This window comes from Herpailurus yagouaroundi, unplaced genomic scaffold (genome assembly GCF_014898765.1).
Source record: "Herpailurus yagouaroundi ecotype Mexico unplaced genomic scaffold, PumYag 162, whole genome shotgun sequence".
Classification (NCBI taxonomy): domain Eukaryota; kingdom Metazoa; phylum Chordata; class Mammalia; order Carnivora; family Felidae; genus Herpailurus; species Herpailurus yagouaroundi.
Genome location: NW_024412403.1, coordinates 25,785,236 through 25,808,067, shown reverse-complemented (window position 1 = coordinate 25,808,067; position 22,832 = coordinate 25,785,236). Strand labels below are relative to the sequence as shown.

The 22,832-nt window shown below is 35.3% G+C and overlaps 1 protein-coding gene across 1 annotated transcript in view; it reads right to left on the bottom strand.

The window, feature by feature from the left end:
* TMPRSS15 (transmembrane serine protease 15) overlaps nt 1-21,623 on the bottom strand; it is a 121,780-nt gene extending 100,157 nt beyond the window's left edge. The window contains exons 1-4 of the mRNA XM_040485015.1: nt 21,479-21,623; nt 18,812-18,942; nt 18,433-18,500; nt 6,867-7,018 (exon numbers count right to left, since the gene is read on the bottom strand). Of these exons, the coding sequence (XP_040340949.1) occupies nt 6,867-7,018; nt 18,433-18,500; nt 18,812-18,942; nt 21,479-21,623 (496 nt within the window). The remainder of the gene's footprint in view (nt 1-6,866; nt 7,019-18,432; nt 18,501-18,811; nt 18,943-21,478) is intronic.
* Nucleotides 21,624-22,832: the final 1,209 nt, after the last annotated feature.

The following is a 22,832-nucleotide window of genomic DNA, read 5'->3' as shown; positions in this document are numbered from 1 at the left end:
TAGAAAGATATTTCTCAGGGGTGCCTGGGTGGCTCAGTCGGTTGGGTGTCCAACTTCGGCTCAGGTCATGATCTTGCAGTTTGTGGGTTCGGGCCCCTCGTTGGGCTCTGTGCTGACAGCTAGGAGCCTGGAGACTGCTTTGAGTTTTGTGTCTCCCTTTTTTCTCTCTTTGCCACTCACCTGCTCATGCTCTCTCTCTCTCAAAAATGAGTAAATGTTAAAAAATTTTTTTTAAAAAAATACAAAGAAAGATATTTCTCAAAATATACTAAATTTACTTTTTCAGCTTATTTTTAGGCTAAAGGAATTAACCATTATCAATCCTAAAAGCATTTGTTTGAAAGTGTATTGTAAGGTTGTTTTAAATGCTGTAAATAGTCTTCCACATTGGAAAAGAGATTGTGTGATAAAGAACAACTTTATATTTTAGTAAGCTGTATTGCTCTATGGGTTCACACCTAAATACAACTCCAGGCAGCCTTTTCCTACTGTAAACAATCTCTGTGGATTTTGAGGTGTGATGGATTGGCTCATAAAGGATTTTGATTAATGATTCATGTATTGCTTTGCTTTTCAAACATCATGTCAACAAGTTTACTCAACAATTATTAAGTCTTACTCAAAAGGGCATTTATAGTTTTACAAATATTCTTTCTTTGCATGTATATAACATTTGATATGAATTCTAATGACATAAAAATGACAGTATTACCTTAGGAGCTGAAGATATGTACAATATTTCCTTTTTGGAGTTTATCTGAAAGGTAAGGGACACACCCAGGCCATTCAACATGAAGATTAAGTTGGGACCTGAGAAGGCACTTTAGTTGACAAATAGACACAGTAGACAATTACCAGGAATGCAGATAAATGGGCACATCAAAGGTACATATTCAGAGTTAGCACAAGATAGCCACTTACTGAAAATGTGTTGAATGAATGAACCTAAAGTTATTTTGGTGTTGGTTTGGCAACCTGGATTGTGTTGAGAGAGCTAGCATTTCTACTTTGTATGGAGACAGAATAATCAAAGAAGAAAAATCCCTCACATCTGATGAAACCTACATCCCTCTAGAAAGCATTTTGATCCTATTGGTGGCATTCTTAGTGTCAGATAATAACCAGAGTTCTAATGGAGGACTAGCGTGAGGTCAGATAATCCAAGCATAAGCCTTAAATTATTGCTCACTTTTGGTGAAATCTTAGGCTAAAGCTGCACGCTTTTATGCCGCAATTTTATTATTCATAAAATAAGAGTAACATTAACTGCTGTGTTAGCAGAGAATTCTCAAGAGCCTAAAATACAACAAGTAAAAACTTTTTAAAAAGGTATAAATAAAATGACTTAAACTGACCTGGAGTTGCCAGAGGACGGCCGGTTGTTAGCCTGCCTATAAAAAGAAATGGTGTTAAGATAATTATTACCTTTTTAAGCTGATTATTAAGAATTTATTGTGTATTCTCTGTGTTTAATATTTAACCTGAGAGTTTTTAAAGTTACTGTGAATTACGATTATCTATTAAGAAAATGTCATTTGTATCTGGATCCAAGAATAAGTCTTTTATGTTTTCATTGGTTTTTAGAATTGTAGAGCAGAGGTATTTAGATTTTAAGTCATCTTTTATTTTCTAAGTAGAGAAGATGTTATTCAATGATCAATAACCAAACACAAGGATTCATTAATATCTTAATGATATTATACTTAAATTTTCTAGGTTAATATGATGTTATGTGAAGCAGAAGCTTGAGATATGCTTAGACCATGGGCTTTGAGGTCCAAAGGAATTGCTTTTAATTCCTCAGTTTGACACTTAGTAGCTATGTGACTCTGGGCACATTGCTTATTATTTATTTCTTTTTAAGTGGAAAAAAATATTACTCCTCTAAAGGATCATTCTGAGGAATAAATGAGGCAATGCTGGTAAAATATACTACCTGGCCCAAGAAGACACTTAAAAAATGTAGATCTTTCAAATATTATAAAAATGGTCATGATAATAGATAATACTGAAAGTAATATATTTATAGTCTCTATAACAATTTATACTTTAAAAATCATTTATGTATAAATTTGATATTTGGGATGACTTTGAAATATTCAGAACAATTTTATTATCTGCAATTTATGGGCAGTAGATTTTCAGAGAGGTAAAGAGATGTGTCCAGTGGTTCTGGTAATTGGCAGAGCCAGGATTGATGTTTAAATCTCCTGAATTTGATTTAAATAATTTTTCTACAACATAATAATTTTACATTATAAGATCAGCTAGGTTAATTTTAGAATTATTAACAATTTCTCAAAGCAAACTCTTTTGATAGTGGTATGATCTTGGTGAGACAAAGTGAAGTTCTGAATTTTATGAGCAGTAGCAATCAATTATAGTTAGAAAGATGGAGTAAGAAAATGCTGGAACAGAGCAAAGGTAACATTAAGCTTTGGATTTTCCTTTCTCAAGAATGCAATATATTCTGAAAGTCATCATTTGTTTCTCTTTTACATGCTGTTTTCTTTATTCCTAGTGATCTTATAAATGTTAGGGATTCATCTCCAAGCCTGTAAGATTAGAGCCACATTTTAGAATGCTACACATACATACACACACACTCTCACACACACATACATACACTCATACATACACCATATGTAAATAGAGTTTAAAATATGAAAGGAACATTGAAATTAAAGATGCATGCCCTTGGTATGTGTAACTAGGTATTATGAACTCTGCAATATTATGAACTATATTGTTGTTAACCAAATGTACACTTCTTAATATGAAGAATAAACGTCTTAGAAAGGGCTATTAAAAATAACCTTTTCTAATGTCATGGAGCTTGATGACCACCAATATATGCATACATGTGTGTATATATATGTGTGTGTGTGTATATGTGTGTGTGTGTGTATATAATTTTCTTTGTTTGTTTATTTATTTATTTTTGAGAGAAAGAGCATGAGAAGGGCAAAGAAAGAGAGAATTCCAAGCAGGCTCTGTTCTGTCAGCACGGAGCTCAATGTGGGGCTCAAACTCACAGACTTTGAGATCATGACCTGAGCTGAAGTCCAATGCTTAACCAACTGAGCCACCTAGACACCCCCAAGTTACATTTAAAAAAATGCCATTAGTACTTACCTGAAGTTGTGGCAGGAATTACTGTAGAGAAATTCTCCAAAGATGCTGGAATAAAGCAAAGTTGATTTGAAGTTTGGGATTATAGTAGAAATATATTACAAAACAGTGAATGCAGTTTGAATATTGTTCAAAGGACAGCTGATCCTATAGAGTTCCCATTTTATCCTATCTTATGCTGGATGTTTCTATTATTATTTGATTGTGATACATTTGATGAATTTCCAGAATCTGTATGTGCTGTATATAAAATTTACCTATGCAAAAAGTTTGCTTTGTTTTACTCATTTAAGAAAGATATCTAGATCTATTTTTAATTTTTTGAGAAACATCCACACTGTTTTCCAGAGCGGCTGCACCAGTTTGCATTCCCACCAACAGTGCAAGAGGGTTCCTGTTTCTCCACATCTTCTCCAGCATCTATGGTCTCCTGAATTTGTTCATTTTAGCCACTCTGACTGACATGAGGTCATATCTCAGTGTGGTTTTGATTTGTATTTCCCTGATGAGGAGTGACGTTGAGCATCTTATACACAATGGAATACTACTTGGCAATGAGAAAGGATGAAATATGGCCTTTTGTAGCAACGTGGATGGAAGTGGAGAGTGTTAAGCTAAGTGAAATAAGTTATACAGAGAAAGACAGGTACCATATGTTTTCACTCTTATGTGGATCCTGAGAAACTTAACCAATGACCATGGGGGAGGGGAAGGGAAAAAAAAGAAAGGGAGGGAGCCAAACCATAAGAGACTCTTAAAAACTGAGAATAAACTGAGGGTTGATGGGGGGTGGGAGGGAGGGGAAAGTGGGTGATAGGCATTGAGGAGGGCACCTGTTGGGATGAGCACTGGCTGTTGTATGGAAATCAATTTGACAATAAATTTCATATTAAAAAAAAGATATCTATTCATCATAGTTATATAGGATAACATATTTAAGACAGCTAATATAACATTGCACACCAGAACATGTCAAAATTAGAATCAGTAGTTTTTCACTGAAATATATGGAAGATGTCAAAATAATCTTGCACATAATAATATCTACTGAGAACCAAGTCTTATTTAAATAAAAAGTACTTTTCACACAAAAGATAAAAACTAGCTGTTTTATTCACTTTTTAAAATATTTAATAGTTTTAAAAACATAATGACAACTATGTACAGTATAAAGGAAACCAAAGCATTCCTTATGAAAAACTCCCATCTGGTCAATTTGTTTTTATTTAAAACTGTATTTAAGATAAGTATGTTATGAGGTATATTCTTTTCTACTGACTAGGTTATTTATTCCAGTATTTCTTCATTTTTGCATTGTCTCATTCCTACAAGATCTATAGCAGCTCCATAAACAATTTTTGGTAGATTGATGAAGACAACAAAACAAGATTTATAAGATTTTTTCATAAATAATTTAATATTTTAATTTTTTATGATTTGATTTGGCTGTAAACTATACAAAATTCCAGATATTTATAAAAATTTCAACCAATTTTAAATGTAATAAATTAAAAAATTCACATGATACAAGTAAATATTAAACTCATTAAACTTAAATATCTAAAATTAACCTTGCTATCATGTTCATAAATATGTGCTAACAGAGTTCAACAAATTAAATGTAACTTTTATGTGTGGAGCATATTCTTGAGTTGATGATATAGTTTATTGCATCTATGATATTAATTTCAGATAACTCGAAGATATACTTTTATTGAATAAATAAATATTTTTAAAAACCACCCATAAATAGCCCAACTGTAGGGAGTCATGAAAATAAGTTTCAGCATATCTGTTAAAACATTTGCCAGAAGAGACTTTCAGAAACTGATGCATATTCAACTAAAGATAGTAAGAACCCAACTTTCTAGAAGAAAGTGACTATTGAGAAAGTATCAGTCAATGCTGTTCAAAGATAAAACCATCGTAAACAGGGCTGCCCAGGAGGCTCAGTCATTTGAGCATCCGATTCTTGATTTTGGGTCAGGTCATGATCTCATGGTTGTGAGATAGAGCCCCGATTTGGGATCCGAGCTGAGAGTGAAGCCTGGTTGGGATTCTCTCTCTCTCCCTCTCTCTCTCTGCCCCTCCTCTGCTCATGCTCTCTCTCTATCATAATATAAATAAATAAACATTAAAAAAACATTGTAAACAAACTAGCATAATGGTTAAGAGCACAGACATTGGGGTCAGATCAGCTGGGTCAGAATCTTCCATCTAACTCTAAATACCTATGTAATTTAAGGTTATTTATCAAAATTATCTGTTTTTGTCTTCTCGTCTGTAAAGTGAGGGTTAGTAAAGACACGATGTAAAAGATTAATGTAAAGATTAAATGTCTCATAGATAAATCACCTATTCTAACTCATAGTAGTAGTTTTTAGCTCAACTGAATCAGACAAAGATCCACAACGTCCCTGCTCCAGCTTTTGCGCCAGAGGGAACCAAGCCATCGGTAGAGGAAGCTCTTAAGAGCATTAGTTGTCTTCTCCCTAAACAGCAGGATACAGGAGGAGACTCAATGAATGAGAAAACTATGCTTGATGAGCCAATACTGTAAGGAGAAGCAACTTTCATATCTAGTATTACAAAATCAAAAACAAGACAAAGAACTTCTGCATGTTTTTATATATTTGATTTAGAGACAAACCTGTATTGACTGATCTCATTCTATAGCAAAACTGCTTCAACTGGTGTTAGGCTATTTAAATTTTGTCTTTATTCCACTTGATGTGGGTATTTATATACTGGTTAACTTTCTGAAGTCCCAAAATTTCCCAATTCCGGAACTTACCTGACTCCAAGGTTTACAGGTAAGGGATGGTGGACCTGGATAGATCTGGTAAATTAGTAGTATTGTTTTCAAACAAAATGAAGATATATGTAAATGTTTGTTGAACTGAATTAGATGGAGGATAATTAGAATGGAAAATTTAGAATAACCTAGGTGTTGATAGACATTATTGTCCTACTATTATTTTTAATGCCTTATATCTCTTCCCCTTTGATTTATTTTTATTTTAAAATTACTTATTTTAGGGACACCTGGATTGCTCAATCAGTTAAGTGTCAGACCTCAGCTTAGGTCATGATCTCGCGGATCATGGGTTCAAGCTCTGCATTGGGCTCTGTGCTGACAGCTCAGAGCCTGGAGCCTGCTTGGGAATCTGTGTCTCCCTCTCCCTCTGCCCCTCCCCCACTTGTGCTCTCTCTGTTTCAAAAATAAATAAACACTAAAAAAATTAAAATTACTTATTTTAAAAATGAAGCTTTATTTTTTATTAATAAATAATTGGGATGAATCAAACTCATTGAGCTCTCTATGTTTTTTCCTCTCCTTGTAAGTTCTTAATTAGAGTGGGCTTGACATGTGACTTCGTAATTTAATAACATCTATGACTCTATCCGAAAGTAATGAGTGTTTCTTACTATCAGAGGGTTCCTAGAAAGTTAGGGTGTACTTGACAAATGCCAAGAATGTGATGTGACCCACAAACATTTATGTATGCCAATATTTTCAGAACCTTTTTGATATTTTACAAACTTTTCCTCACTGGTATTTTTCTTCAAATATGATTTCTCCATATTTCACATTTCTCATGTAAATGTGTTACCTCAGGCAATAAGACATGTTCCTAAAGTCAAGGACGATCCCACTGCTTCCCTGGTATATAGCTAGAATTTTAATTTCATAGCTTAATGATTCAAAGAAATCAAATAATGTTCACAGATACCTGTGATATCAATGCTGTTTAAATCAATATGGAAAGTGACCAGTTGGCTGGATTTATTTGCTTCAATGCCTTGAATCAGTTCTTCTTTTACATTTTCATCTGACACCCACTGGGCAAAGAAAAGGTCAAATATAACTATAATGCTGCCATTTCTGTAAAGCAAAAGATGATATAAGAGGAAAAAGTCAGCCTTCATCAAATGATTTGTATTTAATTCATGTAAGGGGTCTTTGAAATTCTCTACAGTTATCACCTTATTACACTTGTGTCGTAAACCTTGGTAGGTTATGTCAAATATTACCTTAATTTACAGGTGGAAGAAAAGGGGATTGGAAAACTAAGTGTTTGTCCAAGAACACAGACATATCCAGAATTAAAGTTTTCTGAGTTCTACATTAGCACCTAATCCTCAGGCCAGGCTCTTCCCTAGGTTACCTGTGTCAAATTAAACAAAATCACATGTTGTCATGATATTTACTCTTAATTTACTGTGCAAAGGAAAGAAAAGTGTGGATCTGTAATTTTTCACAGATGATTTCTAAATTGGAAGAAATCTAAGATAGTTTCACTAATTTCAGAGTTTTCTATGTACTTTATAAAGGCCTGATAGCAAGCTTAGAGCAATGAATCATATCTACTTTTTCTTCTCTATTCTTAATATAAAAATATCAAAATATGCCCTGATTTCTAGGGATAGAAAGAAGATTCATACACGTGGGATTATTGGGGAAATGCAGTCCGTCTCATAGTCGGGAGTTGGGATTATTTTGCCTACATTATTTCTGACCATAACATTAGAATCCAATTATACGGCCCAAATTATATTCCCTTTTATTTACCCCCTGCTCTGAAACATCCATTTAAACAGTTTGATTAATTGGTGATTTGTTTACAGTTTAAACAATAAAAAAAATAAATAAATTTTTGGCCCAACAGGGATACTTGAGAGACTTTTGCTCTCCTGCCTACACTTCTGCTTGGCTCATGGTATTCTTCTGGGGTAAAACCACTTGGGAACCAAACTCTAGTCTTGATCTCCATCGTGTGCCCCTCAGAAAGCTGAGGGTACTCAGAGTATACTTGGACCCTAAAGAGGAAGCCTAGGGAGAATCAAATTTTCCATTGTATGTTTGCTGGTTCTGAAATTTGGGCAGTTACACTCATACCCTGTGGTATCTATAAGTTAATAAGATTCTTCAAGGACTTACTCAACTCTAAAAATGTTCTTTATCTGTCCATACCATTGTCTTGGTAGAGCTTGCAATTTTTTTCCCCCAAGGACTATACATTGAATCAGAACATTCCTTGAATATCATAGTAGATCAGCATGTCCTCCAGGTACAATATTCTTTCTTAATATCGGTGCCACTATTCAGGTTTCACAGGTTAGCAGAGGGATTGTTGTCTTTGTAGCTGGTTTCTCATTTTGGAAATGAAGTGGCTTACTCTGATGTAATAATTTCACACTTTACCTCTATTAAATAAGTTATTTTTAGAAGTCAGAATGTTTAACTTCGCATAAATCATAGTAACCAAATCTTGTAAATGAGAAGATTCCTCAGTGACTGTTTAGTTCAGAGTTCCCCAAATTTACCCCTACATGGAATCACTTGCAGTCTTTGAAACAGGTACATTTTGTCACACATTGTCTTTTTATCTACTCTTCCACCTTCATTAATTCTGATCCTTAATTTTATTTGAGAATAACTCTCCATTTTCTCAGGAAACGTAATGTCTTCTCCAACCATTCTTCATGTGAATGGCAGTTTTATCCAAGGCCATATGAATGAAATGGAATCTGAGGGGACACTGGTGAGATGGAATCTGAGGCGACACTGGTGAGAAACTTCTGGAAAATTTGTCCATATCTACCTGGTAAAAAGCTCATAGTAGACTACTACTCTTCTTTGTTCAACATTATTATATTTACATGTGATTGTCAGAACTGCCACTACCATCTTGGGACCTTGAGACAAGCTATGGTTGATAAGCTAAAGATGGCATAGTAAAAGAAGAAAAGCACCCAAATTCCAGCTTATGTCATTGTCATTGTACCATTGACTTAACCTCTGCTGAAATCTCCAGTTTTCTTGTGATGTCAGATGATAACAGCCTTTGCTGTTTATGGCACTTTTTGTCGTGTGTGTGTGTGTGTGTGTGTGTGTGTGTGTGTGTGTGGTGTGTTTGGAGAGACAGCAACAGCATGAACAGGGGAGGGGCAGAAGGAGAGAAAAAGAGAGAGAGAGAGAGAGAGAGAGAGAGAGAGAGAGAGAGAGAGAAAATCTTAAGCAGGCTTCACGTTTTGGGTGGAGCCAGACATAGGACTGGATCACAACTCTGGGATGACCTGAGCCAAAATCAAGAGCAGGATGCTAAACCAACTGAGCCACCCAGGGGCTTCTAGTCATGTGTTGTTAATTGGAGTTCTAAAAATCCTAACTGGCCAAAGAATTATTCACCGTGATCAAGTGGAATTTATTCCTGGGCTGCAGGGCTGGTTCAATATTTGCAAATGAATCAATGTGATACACCACATTAATAAAAGAAAGGATAAGAACCATATGATCCTTTCAATCGATCCAGAAAAAACATTTGACAAAATACAACATCTTTTCTTAATAGAAACCCTCAAGAAAGTAGGGTTAGAAGGAACATACGTCTACATCATAAAGATCATTTTTGAAAGGCCCACAGGTTAATATCATCCTCAATGGGGAAAAGCTGAGAACTTTCCCCCTAAGGTTAGAAACAGGGATATCCACTCTCGCCACTGTTGTTCAACAAAGTACTGGAAGGCCTAGCTTCAGCAATTAGACAACAAAAATAAATAAATGTTATACAAATTGGCTAAGAAGAAGGCAAACTTTCACTTTTTGCAGGTGACATGATACTCTAAGTGGAAAATAAGAAAGATGCCACCAAAAAACTTCTAGAACTGATATGTGAATTCAGAAAATCCAGGACATAAAATCATTGTACAGAAATGGGTTTAATTTCTATACAACAATAATGAAGCAGCAGAAAGAGAAAACAAGGAATCTATCCCATTTGAAATTGCCACAAAACCCATAAAATACCTAGAAATAAACCTAACCAAATAGGTAAAAGATCTGTACTCTGAAAAATACAGAAAGCTTATGAAAGAGATTTTAAAAGGCACAAAGAAATGGAAAACATTCCATGCTCATGGATTGAAAGAACAAATATTGTTAAAATGTCAATATTACCCAAAGCAATTGATGCATTCAGTGCCATCGCTATCAAAATAAAACCAGCATTCTTCACAGAGCTAGAACAAATAATCCTAAAATTTTTATGGAACCACAAAAGACCCCAAAGTCGAAGTAATATTGAAAAAGAAAACCAAAGCGCTGAGGTATCACAATCCCAGACTTTAACCTGTACCAGAAAGCGGTAATCATCCAGACAGTATGGTACTGGCACAAAAACAGACACAGAAGTTAATGGAACATAATAAAGAACCCAGAAATGGACCCACAAATGTGTGTCCAACTAATTCTCTACAAACCAGGAAAGAGTATCTGATGGAAAACAATTCAGCAAATGGTGTTGGGAAAACTGGAAGGCAACATGCAGAAGAATGAAACTGGACCACTTTCTTACACCATACACAAAAAAAATTCGGAATGGATGAAAGACCTAAATATGAAACAGGAAACCATCAAAATCCTAGAGGAGAAAATAGACAGCCTCCTCTTTGAGTTCAACCACAGCATCTTCTTACTAGACACATCCCCGGAGGCAAGGGAAATAAAGCAAAAATGACCTATTGAGACCTCATCAACTTAAAAAGCTTCTGCATGGTGAAGAAAACAATCAGCAAACTCAAGGGCAACCGGAGGGATGGAAGAAGATATTTGCAAATGACATCAGATAAAGGGTTAGTATCCAAAATCTATTAAGAACTTATCAAACTCAACACCCATAAAACAAATAATCCAGTGAAGAAATGGGCAGAAGACATGATTAGACACTTTTCCAAAGAAGACATCCAGATGGCTAACAGACACATGAAAAGATGCTCAACATCACTGAGCATCAGAGAAATACAAATCAAAACAACAATGAGATATGACCTCATACCTGTCAGAATGGCTAAAATCAACAACTCAATAAACAAGAGATGTTGGTGAGAATGTGGAGAAAAGAGAACACTTTTGCACTGTTGGTGGGATGCAAACTGGTGCAGCCACTCTGGAAAACAGTGTGGGGGTTTCTCAAAAAATTAAAAATAGAATTACCCTATGACCCAGGAACTGCACTACTAGGTATTTATCCAAAGGATACAGGAGTGCTGATTCAAAGGGGCACATGCACCCCACTGTAGACAATAGCCAAAGTATGGAAAGAGCCCAAATGCCCATTGACTGATGAATGGATAAAAAAGATGTGATATATATACACAATGGAGTATTACTCGGCAATCAAAAAGAATGAAATCTTGTCATTTGCAACAACGTGGATGGAACTAGAGTATATTATGCTAAGTGAAATAAGTCAGTCAGAGCAAGATAAGTATCATATGATTTCACTCACATGTGGAATTTAAGAAACAAATCAGATTAACATAGGGGAAGGGAAGGAAAAATAAGATAAAAACAGAGAGGGAGGCAAACCATAAAAGACTTAAATACAGAAAAGGAATGGAGGGATCTTGGGTGGGGGGGATGGGCTAAATGGGTGATGGGCGTTAAGAAGGGCACTTGTTGGGATGAGCACTGGGTGTTATATGTAAGTGTTGAATTACTGGGCTCTATTCCTGAAGCCAATACTACACTGTATGTTAACAAAGTTTAATTTAAATAAATAAATTAAAAAAAAAAACCCAACTGGCATACAACTTCCAGGCTTTATTCCATGTTTATTTAAACAGAAGCTCCTGGGGCGCCTGGGTGGCGCAGTCGGTTAAGCGTCCGACTTCAGCCAGGTCACGATCTCGCGGTCCGGGAGTTCGAGCCCCGCGTCAGGCTCTGGGCTGATGGCTCAGAGCCTGGAGCCTGTTTCCGATTCTGTGTCTCCCTCTCTCTCTGGCCCTCCCCCGTTCATGCTCTGTCTCTCTCTGTCCCAAAAATAAATAAACGTTGAAAAAAAAAATTTTTTTTTAAACAGAAGCTCCAGAAAAGAGAGATTACTCTGTTTTTGCACCTAATGTTGGCCAACATTGTTATTTTAGCAACAAGGAGATTGAGGCCTGGACTAATGTAGGTAACTTTGCCCAGAGTTACACAGCCTATTACTCTCAGAGATAGGAATGAAGTCCAGAGTCTCTGTTTACAGGTGTGGTTTTGTATAGTTCCCATTCCCATACTGCCAACACCATCACTATCAACACCATAGGAACTATTTGTTGAGAGGAAAGACAATACAGTACGTTTGCTTAGATGCAGGTCCAGGTTTTTATTTTGCATTTTTACTAGATTTTTATATCAAATAAATGGGAAAGGTAGCTAGTTGGGTTTGGGGAGGAACAGATAGATAATTTTTCCCTGCATAATTTCAGGAGATGGAATCTTCTATTTTTCTCTTCCTTCACACTTCATCTCTATTAAATAAATAATTTTTAAAAGTCAGTATGTTTAACTTAATTTAATCATAGTGACCAAATTTTATAAATGAGAAGTCTCTCTCACCTTCTGCTGCTCTCCTTCTTCCTCTTCTCTCTGACACTCTCTTCCCTGTCCTACTTCCTTCCCACCCCATCCCTCTACCCTCCTCCTCCTCCTGCACTTCCTCCTCCTCCTTCTTCTTTTTTTTTTTTTTAATTTTTTTTTTCAACGTTTATTTATTTTTGGGACAGAGAGAGACAGAGCATGAACGGGGGAGGGGCAGAGAGAGAGGGAGACACAGAATCGGAAACAGGCTCCAGGCTCTGAGCCATCAGCCCAGAGCCTGACGCGGGGCTCGAACCCACGGACCGCGAGATCGTGACCTGGCTGAAGTCGGACGCTTAACCGACTGCGCCACCCAGGCGCCCCTCCTCCTCCTTCTTCTAATTATGCCTCCTTAACCGCCCTTTGCCCCCATATAGTTAAATGGACAGGATTAAATATGGACGGGATTAAAATACATTTCTCGGTCTTCATATCAAAATTTTAAACTTATCCTTGATTGCACAGTAGATAGTTTAATTCTTTAATTCAATTCTGATTAAATCTGAGCCGTTTCTTTTAAAAAAATGTTCATTTATTTTGAGAGAGAGAGAGAGAGAGAGAGAGAGAGAGAGAGAGAATGAAAGAGTGAGCGTGCATGAGTTGGGGGAGGGGCAGGGAGCCAGGGAGACAAAGAATACTTGGCAGCCTCTGGACTGGCAGCACAGAAACCAATGGGTGGGGCTTGAACCTGTGACCTATAAATCGCGACCTGAGCCAAAATCAAGAGTTGGTTGCCTAACTGACTGAGCCACTCAGGCACCCCTACATCTGAGTTGTTTATGTAATCTCCACATGTTTAATTTGGCTGAATACTTGTGTTTATTTTATTTGAGTTAGAGAGTGAGTGAAGACGTAACGCATTTTTGTTAAAGAAAATACAAGTCTGGCATTTTCCTTCATTGCATTGAAAATGACTATATTAGTTCATAACCCGGCATAAAAATACATAAAGATGTATCTTCTTAGCTGCAAATTATACATTTTATTTAGTTATTTGTACTTCAGAAGAGCAAGAGTTACACATTCTATATCTACATTTATTTGTTTATTTTTACAAATATCTTTTTGTGTTTTTAAGCTTTTTATTTTAATTCCAGTTAATTAGCATATATCACATGCAGTTGTATTTTTTAAAATTTCTCTTCCTCAGTGTAAATCTTGAGATAAGAGACATATATATATATATATATATATAGAAATCAGGAAAAAACATAATAAACATTTGTGTTTTACCTAATGAGAAAGCTAAAGCTGTTGTTTGATTGGTATGATACCAATCTCTATCACTGCTGTGAGATTGATTTTATTTATTAAAGTAAATGAGAATTCTTCCTTTAGGGAAATAACAGCAACAACAACAACAACATAGCGATGGCCGTTTTCATTTCAAAGTACTTATTCCAGTGGAATATCTGAGTTTTTTTGTAAAGCAGATAAATCCTATCACTGTATGGAAAGCCTGTGTGCAATAAATCAAAAGGTTTCTTATCTCTTATTTTCTTAATGATATTGATAACCTCTAGGGTTGCTGAGTAAACAAAAGCCTTTCCTTTCCTAACTTTGTGACTTGTCTGTGCTCAAAGGGCAAAATAAGCTGCATATCGCCACAAAGGGTAAACAGCACTTTATTAAAAGAATCAACTGCTAAATGCTCTCTGAATCAAAGCACTTTCCACAAAGCAGAATAACATTAAGTGTTCCCAGAGGAGAGCAAACCTGCAGAGTGGCCACACATGCTCGCGTGCGCGCGCGCGCGCGCGCGCGCACGCACACACACACACACACACACACACTTGAATAGAGGAGCAGGAGTTGATATTAAGTAACACAATTGTTTAAATGTTTATTTTGAGAAAGAGCATGTGCAAGCAAGGGAGGGGCAGAGAAAGAGAGAATCCCAAGCATGCTCTGTGCTGACAGCAGAGAGACTGATGGGAGACTTGAACTCACCAACCATGAGGTCATGAGCTGAGCTGAAATCAAGTCGGATGCTTAACCGACTGGGCCCCGCAGGTCCCCCGATATTGAGGGATATTTTTAAAAGGAAAGAAGGATACCTTGATGACTAAGTTTAGTTTTCTGAGTGCTATAATGTGACCATATGCATGTGAATATAATGTGAGTTTAATTGAAATCAGTAAGAAAAAGGAAAATAGGTATTTTAAGGGATTTTTTAATCCACACTGTTGGTGGGGATATGGTTAGTTGAGAATTCAGTTATTTCTGTTGCCCATTTTATCAACTGGAATTTAAAATTAAAATAATTTATAAAGGTAATTAGGAGTCTGCCGCTTTATTCTGTGTATGTCATTTTATAAATGATTATTTAAAGTAAATCTAAATGTTTGCTAGTTGCTTTCTTTCCTGCTTCTGAATTTCTTTCTCTTCTCAGTCTTGCAAAGAACTGACCTATAATTTATCTTACAGACATTTTCATGAAATTCTTTTGCATTGCATCTTTCAAATCTTTACTTCTGATTTAAACGTAGTTCAGGTACAACTGGGTGAAAGTATCTCTACATTGATACAGTGTATTATTTGTGAATCATTATAAAATACATAGCAAGATTTAGGTACTCCATTGGTCTTCTAGGTAGCTATGAAGGAAGAGAAAGAATTAATTCCTCAGCTCAATAATTTATGGTTTCCAGTATAGTGGCTTTACCTTCTAGAGAAATAAAAGATTACTTATTAAATATCAAAGAAAATTCTGGGTTTGATAAATGGGGTTTTGATCATCCATTAGGCCTATATATATAAAAGTCTATATTCAGCAATTTTTCCTCATCTAGTAAAAATAAAGCTATCCGCATGTTGTAAACATGTGGATATGAAGACTTCCATTAGCAAAACTATCCTAATAAACTCTGCAATGGACTCTGTGCTTTGTATGGATTTCACTGAGCAGAGCCTGATATGAGAGGCAAGTACCTGGGGTAACTCTCCTTAAGGAATGCTAAAATACTTGAAAAAAATCTGAATTAAGGCTTTAATGCACAGATCCACACTCAATCCTCTACAAAACTGGAAAAGAGAAATTGAATCTACATACTCCAAAATAGACAGATTGCTTGAAGTGACAAAAAAAAAAAAATCTTGCATGCATGTTTTTATTATCACAGAATATTGAATAAATATTATAAAAATACTCTTTTGAGAAAGACAAAACACAACAACAAAAACCTAAACCAAACAAACATGCAAACAAAAACCTTTCCTAAGAGTCCACATGTCTCCTTCCAGTTCTGATATTGAGCCCATAAAAGAGGCTCTTGCTGATAATAAGTCCTGGAAAACAAGGGTAGAAGCCTCTGTATTGTAGGTAGGAATGAAGACAGTAGATGGGTGTAGGGTTGTTTGGCCATTGGGACTAAGATGTCATGAATATACAATTCGACCAAGAATAAGTACAGGTAAATAAATAGATGAGAAAGAAGTAAGAAATGAAAGAAAGAGCAAAAGAGATTTTTAAACTTTTTTCTATTGTTGTTTTCATTATGACTTCCACTGATAGTATTAGTTTTGTTCCAACAACAAATGGCAAGTCCCCGAATTTTCTTCTGCCCATTAAATAATCCTCATTTGACCTTGTCATTGTTTTTCTTTTCTTCTTCTTTTTTTTAACGTTTATTTACTTTTGAGAGTGAGAGAGCAGGAGTGAAGGGGAGGAGCAGAGGAAAAGGGAGGCAGAATCCAAAGCAGGCTCCAGGCTCTGAGCTGTCAGCAGAGCCCCACATGAGGCTTAAACCCACGAACTATGAGATCATGACCTGAGCTGAAGTTGGCTGCTTAACCAACAGAGCTCCCAGGCGCCCCCATACCTTGTCATTGTTTTTCTAAATGAGATCTCTGCCTTTGAGTTGACCTTCCTTCCTCTATTTGGTCACCAGGACTTAAAGATTCTTTTACCAAGTGTCTTTGTCACAAGGCTCTCTGACTCAGTTGTTCTTGATGTGAGGTAGTAGATGAGACTCACTTTACAGTTAGACTTGCTGAATTTCTCCAATGACCTAGAGTCCCTTATGGCTTCCACTTGAAAAAGGTTAAACGTCAGACTCCTAGGCTTATATTCAACACCTTCCTGTTGTCTCAACATCTTGTTGGACACTCGCTGACAGACAGAAAACGTCATTAATATGCAACAATCCTTTCTGTAACAGAAATAGCTTCCCTTTTCTTCTCTCCTGAAGTAGACTTGTTTCATGCTTATCAGACGAAACCTTCCATGACTCTCCTTTCCAAACTGAGGGGCTCTTGAATTTGTAACACTTCTGTGCTCCCAGAGAACTAGTTTAGATTTCTTTTAATTAAAATTCTATGATAACAAAAAGTTAATGCCCTGGTCACAGTATAGTTATTTTTATATCTGTAGGACAAGAGCTAAATAAAACATGTGGCACCTAACATAGTACTCAGTATATCAACATCAGGTGCCAATGAAATGGTTTATTTACTTTCTAGGACTTTATAAAGTACATCCTCTGAGGCAGACATTTACTAGGTTCTGGAAATACAGGTATCAAAGATATTCTTTGCCCTGAGGGAGCTCATAGTCTAACAAAGGAGACACATTAACGATTATATTATAGTATGACAGTTGTTAATTTATTTGTAGGTACAGGATGCTAAGTGAGCAGGTCTGAGACATACCTAACTGGGGCGAGAGTATCATGTGACCATCCCTGTGGGAGATGCATGGACTGGTTCTTAATGGCTTGTAAGGATGGATTGTAATGATGGATGCAATATATAGTAAGGAAGAAATGCAGATCTAGGCAGTGAAAAAGTATACAAAAGAGAGAAAACAGGATATTTTTGCGAGTGTACAGGTGATATGGTAGGGCTAGTGCAGAAGCCTACACGGAGAGGGGAAAGAAAAATAGAAGGTCAGAGTGCTTTTCTTAGACAAAACCCCAGAAAGTACCTACCTGCATTTAAAATGGTAACACTAGAAACAGTCTTCAGGTATTTGAAAGACTGAAATCTAAAGATAGAGGTATATTTATTCTAAACCTTAAGAACTACCATCAGGATCAGTGGGTGAGAGTCAAAGAAATAAAGATGTGGTTGAGAATAAGAAATAATTTTCTAGAAACAAATTATAAAGAAACAAAACACCTCAGTAACAATGATGTTCACAGCCACGTTGAGAATGGATTCCTAATTTTTATCAGATATCCTTGTATAATGGAATCCATTTTAAGCAGTGTGAATCACTTTCTTTTGTTGGATGACAATGAATTTCTCACTGAAGCTGTGGGCATTCCAACCTAAAGCAGGCAAGCAAAGGCAGACTACATCATTTAAAGTCTTTCTCTCTCCTGAATTCCTATTCTACTAACTGTATATACAACTTGCAATGTAATGTTTAGTAACATTAGTCAGTACACAATAAATGATATATGTGTAGTAAATGATAAATTAATAAAAGTAAAATTAATGAATATTCACATTTTATAGGTAGTGACTTTGCTTTCTGAGTGCAGCAGTGAATAAGTGTCTTTTCTCTGTGACTTTCAGTGCAAATGGAGTGTGATAAATGAGCATCTTTTACACATTCAGAGCAAATGAAACACTCTGTGTGCATTTGCATACATTCAACCTCAGCCCTATCCATGTGTTTTTGAAAGATTTTACTCAGGAGAGAGAAACATGTTGACTTAAGATAAATTATCCAGCGTTATTATTTGCTACTAATATGAAAGTTTATGCTATGCCACTTTCCTCATAAAATCCTTAGAAAAATGTTGAAAATTTTAAGTGTTCCTTTTTCTCTTGACAGTGGGTCACCCTGTTTTACACTTACCAAATATTAGTAAAAAATAAAATAAAATCACTATTTTGTGATTCTGGGCCTTCTTTCTAACAGTAGAAAATTTTTGAGCTGTACTTACTCAAATCTTAAAATTCTTGAGTTTTTATATTCATTTTTCAGATTACTTGATTGAAAGACATCATCTATCTAAAAAAAAGTTTAAAAAACAGTGTATTTAAGATTTAAACTTTTATAAAACATTTTAAACAAATTGATCTTTTTTTTTCTGTTTAGAATTGGATCATAGGCCGTTTTCTTCTCTGTGGTGATAGGACTCATATATTTAAGAATTCTGGGCACATTTATTTACTACATGTATAATAAATACATTTATTACATTTATTTACTAATTTTCTCAAAGTAAGAAAATGGGATCTATGTATTTTTTGGCAAGTAGTTAGTGAAACTATGTTTTGAAATTTTAAATCAGCTGAAAAAAAAAAAAGACAGTCTCCTACCATTTGCTGAAGGTCAAAAGCAAGAATTTTGAAATCCGCTGAGAGTTTGTCTTGCAAATTAGGATTATACATGGCTCCAGCTGTTATTTTCAATGTCCCTCTGGCTTTGTGACTTTTTCCAAACACTGCATCTAAATGAATTAATAAGAGATAAAACACTAACAATATGAGTCATGAATAAGAGAGAATATGCACATTCCTGTTGATACTTAGACCTAAGGTTCATGCTTCCTGTGTTGGAGTGGTGGTTCTTGCTTTTTCTTTGCAGACTTCATGTTCCATAATTAGGTGCTTTTTTTTTTTTTAAGCTATATGGTTGTTTTACAAGATTAAAAATAAACTTCTTTATCCTACCATTTTTTTCCTTTTCTTTGAAATCTAACCCACAGTCTAAGCTCCAAGTGTTATTTTATTTTATTTTATTTTTTTACTACTGAGATTCCTGTTGAAAGATAAGGGATAAACTTCCACCAATTTGGAGAACTGATCCAGGGACTCATGGTGAGAAATGGACCATTAAAAGTTTTAGAAGTTTGTAGTTGCTTTCAGATACTTCTTGAACACCCAGCATCCAGGGACACTGTTGGTTTTCTACATGCGGATTGCTGTGAAGATTTCAGTGTATGTGTTACTTTGAAAGATAGATGTGAAACTATTTTTTTTATTCTAGTAATTATAAAGTTGGCATGTATGACCTTTTGCCATTAAATGGTGACTGTTTTTATTGGAAAAGTTGAGAATGCTGCAGGAAATATATTATCCCATATAATAAAAAATGTAAGTGGAAAGGTAATAAATTGAATATAAACATGGGTAATAAAATGCGCCATCAAGTTTTGCATAATCCCTTTACCAGAATATCTTTTTTGACATATGTTTAAATTAAAATGAGACACTTCAACTGAAACACAATGATGAAATCATTAGTAAATATGGTAATAATGATATATAATTCTTACATTACGGTATAAGAAGATGTTAGTTCTCCTTTTCCCAGATGGGGAAATTGGGGCTAAGATTCATTGTGAACACTTCCCAAGGTGATAATGACACAGATGACAGATCTGGAATTTGGACACTGACTGACATACTTTAGAACCCGGGATCTGTCATACATTGACACCAAACTTCCCAGACCAGAAAGAACATTAGAAACAATTTAAACAATAAAGTTGCATAAAGTTCAGTCTAAACAGTTATCATTGCATAATTGGTGGAATATATTATCATTTATGCTATTTTATTTGTTTTTAAAAACTCAAAATTACATTTAGACTTGCATATTTAAATGTGAAATACAAAGAAAGACTGAGGAACTGTCCTGCACTGGAGGAGACTGAGGGAACAGGATAACTGTTCCTGTGTAGAAATCTGGTTTGAATCCTGAGCAGGTAAAGGACATTAGTGGGAAAACTGGCAAAATCTGAATAAAAATGTGTGGTTCAGTCAATAATATTGTACCAATGTTAATTTCTTGGTTGTAGCAATTGTACTACGGATATACAAGATACTGACATTAGGTGAAGGTAGGCGAACGTTATATAAGAACCTACAATTTTTGCAATCTTTTTGTAAGTCTAAAATGATTTTTAATAAAAAGTAAAGCAATGCATTAAAAGTAGCATGGCTTTGTCCTCTAATATTCTATTTTAGATGTAACTCAACTCCTTTTTTTATATTCAGTTATTCTATTAAATCGCATTAAAATTTATAAATATTTATTTTTGTTTTGCTTGTAAAATAACTTTTGTAACTTCATTGAACATTAAGATTCCAATGGACTCTTAAATGATTACACGTTGTTCCAGTTACTTTTAGCGTTTAATTAAGACCAGAGCAGATGCTTTTCTAAAAGTCTAAGTGAACCTCTGTATAAAATATCCCAAATTTTCTTTTTCTTCTAAATACATCCCTTGTATACAGTATTTAAATGGAATTATATTGGACTTATTTTTTAAAACTATAAAGTACTGATACAAGTTTAAACAAATTACTTAACTTTCTTTGTCTCTGATTTCTCACCTCTAAAATAAGGGTAACAATAACAACTAAATCATAGATTTGTTGTAGAAAGAGAATATATTTGAAGATCTTTGAAAAGTTGATGATATAGATAATTTAGGTGTAAATAATAGTTACCTTTCTTTATTTCTGTTTATTAAAAATTGCTATTCAGGCAGTTTGAGACCTAAGTCTACAATTATATCTAAGTTCCCTTGTATTCTTGTAGTGCAAAGTCTACAATTATATCTAAGTTCCCTTGTATTCTTATTGTTGGCTAATAAGAAAATGAAACTGTTATTCCCTAGAAATAAATAATATATTTCCTTTAACCTTGCCTACTTACTGACTTGAATAGTCAACAACATTTTAATATATTTATGATTTAAATTCCATCAGAAGAAATCTGGGCTATGAAACTTAGTTACATGTTAAAACTAAAAAAAAAAAACAAAACTTACTTAACATCTTTTATTTTAAAAAGCTTAGTTTCATGCTTGAATTCTGAATTAAATTCCAAACTTGATACCGAAAGCATCTGAATGCGACATAGGTGTCTTGTCATGAGAGCACAGAAACGGAGAAGACATCCTGGTGGGATAACTGAGATTAACCTGGGCACATTCATCAGAGAGTCTCTTCCTAAACCAAAGCCACAGGGCTTACCTCTTTCTGATCCCTCGATTGCCAGCCAGGACACTGCAAATAATCCAGCACAGAGTGCCACCAGTAAGGCAAAGAGAGCTGCAAACAGGACCTCATAGGTGCTGAGAGAATGGTGCCTTGAAGGTATACTTCTTTTTGACACCATTTTTGGGTTTTGAAAGTATGCCAGTCTAAGAACTGTGAAAGAACATAGACCCCTGCACCAACTGAAGAGCAAAACCTCTCAAATTGTCAAAGATTTGTAAAGCAACAACGTAGGTCTATCTTACTGGTACTGGCTGGTGTAAATGAGTTGTGCATGACCCTTTAGCAACATTATGCCTCTATACATTGAGTAGCTTAAAAAGGGTGGTTAATCTTTAAGAAGATATTAATGAGTAAAGATACGGCCAGAGTTATAAACGTTAATCACCTGAACAGGCCATTTGTTGAGGTGAATGAAATTAAATGCATGTTGTAAACAAAAAGGACCCTTTATCATTTCCGGAACTATTAGGAAAAATAGGAAATTCATGGCAGGCCAATTAGTAATTAGCCACATGCAGTTGATATTTGTGGTGACTTTCTAACAGATCAACTTTGTACTCTCTGGCTCACGTCCTTATTAAGGCATTTCTACTGTTTTATGTAGGTGTAGGCATTCTGAAAATAACTTTTATGTATAGGTGTATGCTAAGCTCAACACATATACTAATAGGTACATCTCTGTCTCTCTTTCTCCCTCCCTCCCCCCACACACATACATGTTTCTTATTGAAATAATAACACATTTTGTAATCTTTGTTATATTACCCATGTGAAATTATGCAATGTAAGGTAGTACTGATTTAACTTAAAACAAAGTCTGTTTTAACAAGGCATCACATGGCTATTCTTTATGGCCTTGTGTGGTTACCAATGAATGGGAGTAGCTGCTGAGAGAGAAAAAAAACACAAAACATTTGTTTCTATTTTAAGGAAGTATTCTGGGTGGGGAAGACATTGCTCACTTGTCCTGAACTTTATCTTTTTAAACACACTAATTATAACAACAGAACAGGTTAGAGAACAGGTCAACCATAGCTCTTTGCTTTATATGAAATCAAGATGGTTTTCTGCTAATTAAAGAACAGTTTATCACTGACACTTCTACATTTTGAATAAATAATGAGTCTAGAATTAAAAATTAATAAACAAAACCTAAATCTATTTGTAAGTAAACCAGTTTGCCTCCCATTCTGTCAGGTGAAGCTGGCCAGAGATAAGGATGTCCTACGTCAGGTTCAGTGCTTGAGCACTGAAATTGTGGCATATTATAATTGGCTGCAATAAGCATCAACCACTTTTCTTTCTTCTTCTGTACTCTTGAAAGAAG